Genomic DNA, 11,319 nt, shown 5'->3' on the forward strand with positions numbered 1-11,319 from the left:
ATGGATTCAATGGAGGGTTCAGGTATGTCTTCTTTGCATTCCTCTATCTCTTTTATTCAATACTGAAAAACAAAAGATTAGATTTTTTATTGTTTAATGAAAACCCTAAATTAAAATTCTTGATATTTTCTTCTACTTTTTGAAATTGTTTGTAAACATGTATTTTATTTTGCGTCAGTAGACATCCCATAAAATACAACCAGAAACATGTTTTCATGAACATGTTTCATTCAAGCAAATTTTAAAATTTTCAGAAAAGGGCTGTTACTTTCACTGTTCTTGTTCATAATTATTATATTTTCTAGTTCTTTCACAGTTCTTGAATAATTGGTTTCTCAATCAATTTTTTTTATCTGAATCAACTTGTATGTTCACAATCTCTTTGTGGGTATTCCAGATTATTCTTTCTTATTGCTGATTTCAACTATTTTGATCTTAATAATAGTTTTTCCAGTCAAATGAAAAAAAACCCATTGAAAAAAAATAAGAGATAGAAGAAAAATTAAAAAGAGGAGATGAACATTAAGGTTTAGGTTTGAAAATTTTAATTAATTAAATATTTTTAATTAAAAATTTATTTTCATCCCATTTAAAAATTCAAGTTGGCACCTAAAATCTAGTTGGACTGCCACCTAGTATTACCGTTAGAGAGATAACGAAACTTAATGGTAGAGTGATCATTTCGTAACAAATAATAACATAAGTGACTAAAACGTAATATTTTAAACATAAATGACTAAAATGTAACTTGAGGCAAACAAAAGTTACTATTTTTGTAGATTACCCTTTTTTTTTTCTTTTGGGAGAGACTATAATTCCAATTCATCTGCCGTGTCAAGTAAAAGTTGTATGGAAATTCTTATAGCAGTTTTTAAAAAAAAAAAAATCCAGAATCGCCAGTGAAGCTCTCGACCGTGGATTAGCCCGGGCGGTCCCTTATTGCACTGCCCTGTGCCTAGCCCTCGTTTCACCCACTTTTTGTTTTTTCTCTATTTCTCTCTCTCTGCCTGATAAAAAGCCTTTCTATTTTCCTTCTCTAAAACACACAGATAAAACATCAATCGATCTAATTTTTCAGTTCGAGATCTCAATCTCAACACCGAATGAAAAAGTGATTGTAGGCAGATAGTAAAGAAAGCTGGAGCAATTAAGGACGTTCGGTAGGGAGCTCGCTATGGGCTCCCAAGGCGGATTCTACCAGTCCAAGGAATTTCTGGATCTGGTCAAGTCCATCGGCGAGGCTCGATCCAAGGCTGAAGAAGACCGGATTGTTCTCAACGAGATCGAGACTCTCAAACGTCGTATCTCCGAGCCCGACATCCCCAAACGCAAGATGAAAGAGTACATCATCAGATTGGTTTACATCGAGATGCTCGGTCATGACGCTTCCTTCGGTTACATTCATGCCGTTAAGATGACTCACGATGACAGTCTCCTCGTCAAACGAACTGGTTACTTGGCCGTTACGCTCTTCTTGAACGAAGATCATGATTTGATCATTTTGATTGTCAATACCATTCAAAAAGATTTGAAGTCTGACAATTACTTGGTGGTCTGCGCGGCCTTGAATGCCGTGTGTAAGTTGATCAATGAGGAGACCATTCCTGCCGTTTTGCCGCAGGTTATGGAGTTGCTCGCACATCCCAAGGAGGCCGTACGGAAGAAGGCCATCATGGCTCTCCATCGCTTTTATCAGAAATCCCCCTCTTCCGTCTCGCATCTTGTCTCCAATTTTCGCAAGGTAGGTCTTTCCATTTTCCATATTCTACTTCTAGGTTTAAGCTAGTTTTATCATTCCTAATGAATATGTTTATGCATTTTAATTTAACCACCAGGCAGCTATTTTATGTGTATTTACCTATTTGAATTCGGAAAAGTGTCTTGTTTGATTTGCTGATAGCGTGGGTACTATAGAGGTCCAAATTTACTGATTTTTCAATTCATTTTTGGATTAGTTTCACAAATCATCATTTTGCTTAAGTTTTATTGAAACTAGATGAATAGTTGTGTCTTATGTGTTGATTTCAAATTTATCATTAATAGTAACTCCAAGCTCATGCTAACCGATCTGCTGTCCAACAGAATTACCTTATACATGATACTCAACTAAAACCTCAAATTCTCGAATACCTGCTTTTGTAGAATGACCTTTTTATTAAGGAAGGAAAATAGGAGTAGAGAAACCATATATTTTAAAGAAAATGCCATTGTGCAAGTTTTCAGTGTGTTGTGATTAGTACTTCCATTTTTAGGAAGGTCCATTTTAAGATCTATACCTTGAGAAGTTGAAAAGCTCATCCTAAAAGGGGGAAAAAAAATAGTCTTGATATATTTGTTTGTTACTGTTTCTCAATATATTTTTTCTGGAGGACCATAGACTGTCTCATTTATAGGCTTAAAAGTGGCTTCCTTTCTTTCAGAGGCTTTGTGATAATGATCCTGGAGTTATGGGAGCAACCCTTTGTCCGCTTTTTGAACTTATAGCAAGAGATGTTAATTCTTACAAAGATTTGGTCATCAGCTTTGTAAGCATTCTTAAACAAGTAGCTGAACGCAGACTATCAAAGGCTTATGACTGCCATCAAATGCCAGCTCCATTTATTCAGGTGATGCGTCTTTTAGGTTTTACTTGAGTTTTTAGGTGATGCATCTTTTCAATTGACAATGTAGATCATATGACATAGTTGTATTTTGCAGATCAAGTTGCTTAAAATTCTGGCGTTGCTTGGAAGTGGTGATAAGCAAGCAAGTGAAAACATGTATACTGTAGTGGGAGACATATTCCGAAAATGTGATTCATCAAGTAATATAGGAAATGCTGTACTTTATGAGTGCATATGCTGTGTTTCTTCTATATATCCCAATCCCAAGTTATTAGAGTCTGCAGCCGATGTTATATCAAGATTTTTAAAGGTAGCCAATGCTTCTTTTGTGGATATGCTCTATTACTAGTATTTATTTATTTATTCTATGTGTTGAATTATGCCATCTTTTGTTTTTGTTTGCAGAGTGACAGTCACAACCTAAAATACATGGGCATTGATGCTCTTGGCCGATTGATAAAGATAAGTCCAGAGATTGCTGAGCAACATCAGCTGGCTGTGATTGATTGCTTAGAGGTTCAGAAGCTTCTTATTTTGAATTCTGTCCTTGGTATTTAGTCTTTGTTTCAGTACTTTATTATGATTTAACTAGTGCAGACTGGGATTATTTATATAGCTTGCTCTATATGGTCAGATGTACCAGTTACTTGGTTCCAATAAATGAGAAATGAGATTAAGAGGAAATAGGGGGAATGCTCTTAGAAAATTTAATCTGTCTGGTGTAGATTTTTTTTTTCCCCTTGTGTTTTGGCTTGGCTACAAAATTTTGAGTGAATGCTTTTGCTTCTTTGTTATGCTATTTTACATGCAGTTGTCATTCTTCATCGCAATTATTTAACATGAGTGCTTTGACACAGGACCCCGATGACACTCTGAAGAGGAAAACTTTTGAACTACTTTACAAAATGACCAAGTCTACAAATGTGGAGGTTATTGTTGATCGCATGATTGATTACATGATTAGCATTAGTGATAATCATTATAAAACTGAAATAGCATCTCGATGTGTTGAACTTGCGGAGCAATTTGCACCAAGCAATCAGTGGTTCATCCAGGTATTATTTTGACTTCCAGTGGCCAATCTAGTTTCTTAGCTTAGAGTACTGACCGTTCCTGATAATTTTACTCTGCAGACCATGAATAGAGTTTTTGAGCATGCGGGAGATCTGGTCAATATTAAGGTAGCACATAGTTTGATGCGGTTGATTGCTGAGGGATTCGGAGAGGATGATGATAATGCAGATAGTAAATTGAGATCATCTGCTGTAAGTTCATTTGACGATGGCCTTTGCAGGCCCATGCACAACCCAATGTCAACCCTTGCATCATATCTTATTTCCTATAAATTTAACATCTTGCATCTTGTTTGATCTGTTTTTCTTCCATATTTTTAATTAATTTGATTCTATTTTGAGTCTGAGAGAAAGAAAAGATCCCCGAAAGCTTGAAACCTTTGGATTTGTAATAGCTTGTGCTTTGTCCATTTTTGTATTGCTGTGAATGGAATTAAACCCAGGGCTTAGCCTAGTTGGTTCATACAGCCATCCTTAAGAGGTGGCATTCAGCAGGTTTGCACTTGAAATTCTAGCACCTGCAACCTATTTTCCTGTTCAAGCATAGCCAAAGTTGAGGATGTCTGGTTTTACTACTAGGAAGTCGCCAACTTATAATTTACAGCATAGGCTTGTGTAACATTTCTGGTTTCAGTGGAAAGCCAAAGATATAATACTCCTTATAATACATAGCATCCATTATTCTTTATCTGAATAATAATTTGAGGATCACCTATGTTTTAACTTGAATTTGTCTGGGTTTTGCATATGTTTTGTTACCTATTAGCCCAGAGGGACATTTATAGTGCAATCTTCACCCTTTTTAATTCATATGTAGCATCTATATTCAAGTTTTACTCTTTTCTTTCTTGGTCCTTTTGTTTTCTTAAGTTTGAATGATTATTTTTTTGGGCAGGTGGAGTCATATTTGCGCATTCTTGGTGAGCCAAAGTTGCCATCTGTTTTCCTTCAGGTATGTTCTTTTGTATCAAGTATTCTTTCCCCCTTGTATTTCTTGCATGTGGAAGGACTAAAATATTGATTATTATCTTAATTGTGAGTTTTGTTGCAGGTAATCTGTTGGGTATTGGGGGAATATGGAACAGCTGACGGAATGTTCTCTGCTTCTGACATTACTGGGAAGCTGTGTGATGTGGCAGAGGCTTATTCTAATGATGAGACTGTTAAGGTATCAGCTAATATGAATTAATTGTTCTTAGACTAGTTATTACTTATTACCACTTGATGCAAACCTAGATCCTTTTATGTTGACAATCTCGTGGTTAACTGAAAATTTCTTTCGTAATTGTTCTAGAATATTTTTTTGTTCTTTCAATATCTGCAAATCTGATGATCTTTCATTTATTTTTGAAGGCATATGCAACTACAGCTCTCATGAAAATATATGCGTTTGAAATAGCAGCTCGTAGGAAAGTAGATATGCTGCCTGAGGTTGGTTCCCAAACACTTGAGGACAAATTTGTTATATGCAAATGCTCATTTATGTTGTTGATGTGTTGCATCCTTTGGTACTTTTATTATCATGTTTTTAGTGAAATGGTCTGAAAATAACTTAAACTACCTGTCTTTTCATGTTTGGTTTTGTGGTTGCTTGGTTGCCTATAAAATGAAAATCTAGTAACATTAGCTAGCAAGGACTTTTAGAGGAATTTGTACTCTAATTAATTAGGCAAAGTTTAACCATGGTTACAACTTGCAACATAACAATGAGATGCCTCAGTCTCTTTCCATATGATTTGACAATGAAGAAAATAAATCAGGCTTGGGCTGGATGTCAGGCTGGAAGTGTGTTAGCTTTATCTCATTGTATTGATTGTGAAATTTTGTTTGACAACATACTGTCTCTCACTTAGAAGCTGCTGCAGCTGTTAGAAGGGGTTCTACTGTTTAAATAATAATCTTCTCCTTTTCTCTCTCTCTGTGGGGGTTATGTTTGAGCATAAAGGACATAAGTAGAAATTACGATCAAGCTACCTCTTACTAGGTTGTTCTGATGTTGAGATAGTGATAGATGTGAAGAAGGGTTATATTTATATTTAGGAATAAAGCCTACCAGGTGGAAATCAGCGGTTTGTGATGCCAATTGTGCAGTGTGCTAGTAGTGTGTAAATTGCTGCAAATTTATTGTAACTGGATGGTTATGGAACTTCTAGTGTTGAGATGGAAATTTCTTTATAGTGCTTATTAACTCCAGCAAGCTAGTTAATGCCTGGATATAGAATGCTTAAATGTATAATCATATTCAACTCTTGTAGGGCAACAAATTTGTGGACTGATTTCTCTTATCGCTCTTGATGCAGTGCCAATCTTTAATGGAAGAGTTATTGGCTTCTCACTCAACAGATTTACAGCAACGTGCCTATGAACTGCAAGCAGTGATTGGGCTTGATGCTCATGCTGTTGATTGTATTATGCCATCAGATGCAAGTTGTGAAGATATTGAGGTGCTTTCTTATCGCATTCTGTTTGTTTAATTTGGTTTCAACGTACAGATTCTCATTTTATCTGATGTTTCTGATGGCTCCTGTTTCAATTTCCTTGTGATGTCTTGTTATAACTTCTGTGGCTTTCTAGCTTAAGATTCAAAGAATAAAATGATATGCTTATGACACTTTTATCCTTACAAGTTGATTGCGTCTTTGACCTCAAGCTCAGATTGATAAAGCATTTAGTGCTTGAAAATGGTCCGTTCCACTTAAAGTTGTCATATAGAGTTTGAACCTATGATTGATGAATTAAGCATAATCCCTCCTTGATTCTCCAATTCGCTGTAGCACTTCTGTTAAATGTAAATATTGCTATAAAGAAAAGAGTAATTTAATTCCCTTTTGCATCTGTCACCTGCTCCTGCATCGATATACTTGTTGAACATTGCGATAGTTGTGGTGTTGCCTCTTCTATGATTGAGATAATGTTTTTACAAGTAGGTTGCCCTGAAAATTTTGAAAATGGACTCTTTGGTGACAAGACTATATGGATATATATACACACTTAGTTTACCTCGTTTTGGCTTTTAGGAGTTCACAGAATTGTCTTGATTTGACTTATAACAATTTATATCTATATGTTCCATTGAAAGCTTGTGGGAGCTTCAGAATATTCTGTGCTCTGTCAATTGGTTGATATTTTAATCCCTAGCTTTCTACAAAAAGATAGGGTCCATTTAGCAAATGAAATAAAATTTCATGCTTATGTTGGCTATTTGTCTTTTTGGTCCGTTTGTGTTCTGTCAACTGCATCATGGTGGAACGTTCTTTTCTTATTTATATGACTTTTCATGCAAGAGTACAGTCATTGTTGGTTCTGCTTGCAGGTTGATAGAGACCTTTCTTTCCTTAATGATTATATCCAAGAAGCAATAGAAAAAGGTGCTCAGCCCTATATTCCTGAGAGTGAACGCTCTGGAATGTTAAATATCAGCAATTTTAGGAACCAAGATCACCACGAGGCTTCATCACATGGTCTTAGGTTTGAGGCTTATGAGCTCCCAAAACCAGCTGTGCAGTCCAGGATCCCTCAAGCATTAATTGCTTCAACTGAAATAGTTCCAGTGCCTGAGCCAATGTATCCTAGGGAGAGCTACCAGACTACTATGCCATCTATTCCATCAGATGCAGGATCAGCGGAGCTCAAGCTACGACTAGAGGGAGTACAAAAGAAATGGGGTAGACCGACATATACACCTGCTACATCTACCTCAAATTCCACATCACAGAAAACAGTTAATGGGACTTCACAAGGTGATGGGGCAAGTACCGTAAGTTCAATGCGTGAAACGTATGATTCAAGGAAACCACAAGTTGAAGTTTCTCATGAGAAGCAGAAACTTGCTGCTTCACTGTTTGGAGGTTCATCAAAAACGGAAAAGAGGCCTGCTACTGGTCATAAGGCTGCAAAGGCAAGCAGCCACATGGTGGAGAAGTCTCATGTGCCAAAGTCTAGTATGGAAGTTGCATCAGATAAGGCCGCTTCTGCTCAGCAACCTCCGGACTTGCTTGATTTGGGGGAACCAACTGCCACAAGTACTGCTCTTCAACTAGATCCATTTAAACAATTGGAGGGCCTTCTCGACACAACTGAAGTTGCTTCAGCTGTAAATGGTGCACCTGCTGCTTCCATATCACCTGATATAATGGCATTGTATGTTGACACGGCTGCTGGTATACACAATAAAAATGATGCTGATCTTTTATCTGGCTTGTCAAATCCTTCAGTGACAAACATGCCTGGCACTACTGCAATGCCGCAAGTAACACAAAGCAGCAGTAAACGGCCAAACCCTAAAGATTCCTTGGAAAAGGATGCATTGGTGAGGCAGATGGGTGTGAATCCATCGAGTCAGAATCCAAACTTGTTTAAAGATTTACTTGGGTGAACTAGAAACATGAATATGATTTAAGGGATTTTAACAGCTACCAAATTTGCAGTGCCGGTGCGGTTTTGCATGCAGCTGGGCAGTTGATAGGACAATCATACAGGCTATATTGGTATTTATTTATTATTACCAGATATATGCCAGGGATTGTCATATAAATGTGATCCAGCCATATTGAATTTTGGGGTCAGGTACTGTTCTGGAGTTTCTTTTTCCTTTTTTTTTTTGGGAAGCATTACTGGTCTGGAGGGTTTAGTGTTTATTATAATATTTTTTATTTTAATAGGAAAGAGCAGAAACAATGATGTTGTGTTCGTTCTTTTGAGTGATTTGCCAGCGGAGGTTTTAGTGGTGGTGTATTGTACTGTAGGTCATGCCCATGCCTATGCCTAAAGAGTTAGATGGGCGAGGGTTTTGCTTTTGCCTACTTTAGCAGTGACCGATGTTTGAGTCCCTTGTTATAATAATGATGTACAAATACTGGTAAGTTAATTAATTAATCTGAAATATGGAGTTTAAGTAATCTACCTCAATTAGAATCACAAATAAAGACTCCCAAGATTTGAAGATAATTTTATTTCTTTTTTTTTGGTTTCATTTTACTATACTTTCTCAGGATCTGAAATAATAATAGTTTAAGTTCTATTTTCTGTTTATAAGTAGGCAACAGGCTGTGTCGGAACTCGGAAGACTGAATTTAAAAAAAATTCAACTGATTAAGTAATTCAGGCTTTTTTTTATAAAAGCAACTCTAAAAAATAAATTAATTATCAAAATAACTTACTTTTTTAATTATGTACAAAAATAATTTATTTTCTACAGTAAAAAGTGGTGGAGCCATATGATATGGCGCCACCACTTTGCCACGTCAGCCCGAAATATTAAAAAATTATTTTTGAAGTATTAAAAAATTATTTTTTGGTGAAATTATGTTGAATGGCGTCACCAGTATAAAATATTAGGGAAATACTAAAAAATTTAGAAAAACGAAGGATTTAAAAAAAAATTCTATTTTTGGGTGGAGCCATTCTAAATGGCGTCATCACTTTTTCGATTTGTCAGGTTCTTATATTTTTTTTACTTTTTTATTTTTTTCTTATATTTTGTCTCTTTCTTAGATTTTTTTTAAGTTTTATATTATTTTCTTAATTTATTTTGCTTATTTAATTTATATTATTAATTTTAAAAATTTGTAATATATATTTAAAATGTATTATAATATTTTTAAAAATTTAATTATTATTTTTAAAAATATTTTTAAATTATATATATATATATATATATATATATATATTTGTGAAATTATTTTTTATAAATTTTAAAATGTATTTTTCAAATTAGTTTTGAAATTATTAGTTTTATAATATTTGAAATGTATGTTTAATATTTTATTAATTTTACATACAATTTTAAATATTATTTTAAATTCTTTTTTATCATTGGTATATATATTTAAATTTTAAAGTTTAAATTAAAATATATATATATATATATATATTTATTATAACTAGTCACATCATGTTAGTGATGTGACTATTAATAAATTTAAATATAAATATAAATTTTAAAAATATATTAAATATTATTTTATAAATATTAAATATTTTTTTCTTTTTTGACTCTTTTATTGTTTTGTTTTCTCTTTTATGTTTAATTATTATTATTAACTTTAAAAATTTGAAATATTTTATTAATATATATATTTGTAAATTTTAGATATGTATTTTGAGATTTTTTAAATTTTAAATACAATTTTAAATACATTTAAAATTTATAATTTTTAAATTATATAAGAAATCACAGTATTTTAAATATTTTTTAAAATTTTGTCTTTTTCCTTTTTTTACTTTTTTGAAATTTTTGTTTTTTCTTATTTTATTTTGTTTATTTATTTTATTATTAATTTTAAAAATTTTGTAATGTATATTTAAAATGTTTTATAATATATTTTTACAATTTTAAATATTATTTTTAAATTCTGTTTTAACATTAGATATATGTATTTAAATTTTAAAGTTTAAATTAAAATATATATATATATTTATTATAACTTGTCACATCATGTCAGTGATGTGACTATTAATAAATTTAAATATAAATAAAAATTTTAAAAATATATATTAAATATTCTTTTATTATTTTGACTCTTTTTTTGTTTTGTTTTTAAAAAAAAATTGTTATATATATGGGTGGGGCTTGGTCCCTTGTATAGATGAAGAAGTTGAGTGAGAAAAAAAATGTACGTTTGTTAAAATTTTATTTTTTGTTTTTATATTTTATAGTTAATGTAATATAATAAATAATTGTATTGTATGTTTGTTTTTTATATTATACAGATTTGAAGATGTCTTCGGAGCAAATACGGATCACACTTCATCGATGATCGATTTAAACAGTAAAATTTATTATAAATTAAAAAAAATTTGTTTTAGTTTCCCAATTTTTTTGCTAATCGCTATTCTCATTGAACATGTTTTGACCGCTTTAAAATACTTATCTCTAATTAGTTGTTATTTAGCTTCATTGAACATTTTAGATTATTAATTTGATTATACTTTGTAATACTTTATTTTTGTTATAATTGATTTAGATATACATTATTTGTAATTGTATTTGTATATTTAAAAAAAAGTTAGTAGCACTCACCTCCAAACATCTAATTTAATCACACAAATTATAATAGAATAGATATATTATAAAAATAAATTAGGATATTTTCATTTTTTTAAATAACTACCCTTAAAATCGACTTACTTAAAACTTTACTCTATTTTTACAAATTTCATACTTAATTTATTAGACGGTGTGTAGGGATTAATAAGCAAAACTATTACTTGATGAGCTCAATTTATGGAAAAATTTCTTTTAATTTTAATATATATTATTAAAACAATAATAATAAAAGTGAATATATTTGATTATTTACTAGTTAATTTATAAATAACTAGAAAACATAAGTATTTGTTTAAAAATACTTTATGTTTTTAAATTTTATCATATAAAAAATATTAGTATTCCTTAAAAACAATTTTTCGCTATTACTCACTTTAAAATTTGAATAAGATATCATAAAATTTTAAAATTAGAAATATATACGTATTGTAGCCATTGGTGTCAAATTGAACTTGCTTGAACCAATCATCTTCTTTTCGGTTGCTTTTTGGTTTGGACTTATTTTTTACACTGGTGGAGTTTGAGTTACTGCTCAATGAATTTCTCTTTTCTTGTAATTTTACTAGTCCCCAGTTCATATTCCTGTAATTTCTCC

General features: G+C 32.2%; 1 protein-coding gene across 4 annotated transcripts; it reads left to right on the top strand.

Moving 5' to 3' along the window:
- The first annotated feature begins 813 nt into the window (after positions 1-813).
- On the top strand, positions 814-8,574 carry LOC108479293 (AP-4 complex subunit epsilon). 4 transcript variants are annotated; one of them, XM_053022508.1, is made up of 13 exons: positions 814-1,741; positions 2,421-2,606; positions 2,698-2,913; positions 3,009-3,119; positions 3,461-3,658; positions 3,737-3,868; positions 4,572-4,628; positions 4,728-4,844; positions 5,030-5,107; positions 5,977-6,120; positions 6,990-7,985; positions 8,104-8,242; positions 8,338-8,574. In XM_053022508.1, exons 1-12 carry the CDS (start codon positions 1,175-1,177, stop codon positions 8,227-8,229), a joined length of 2,928 nt encoding a protein of 975 aa, XP_052878468.1. In that variant the 5' UTR covers positions 814-1,174; the 3' UTR covers positions 8,230-8,242; positions 8,338-8,574. The 4 variants fall into 4 exon arrangements, 3 of the variants coding, with proteins under 3 accessions (XP_052878468.1, XP_052878467.1, XP_017637290.1); XR_001870443.2 differs by having other exon boundaries at positions 815-1,741; positions 6,990-8,242; XM_053022507.1 differs by having other exon boundaries at positions 815-1,741; positions 8,104-8,574.
- Positions 8,575-11,319: the final 2,745 nt, after the last annotated feature.

Source organism: Gossypium arboreum, chromosome 12 (assembly GCF_025698485.1).
Source record: "Gossypium arboreum isolate Shixiya-1 chromosome 12, ASM2569848v2, whole genome shotgun sequence".
Lineage (NCBI taxonomy): Eukaryota > Viridiplantae > Streptophyta > Magnoliopsida > Malvales > Malvaceae > Gossypium > Gossypium arboreum.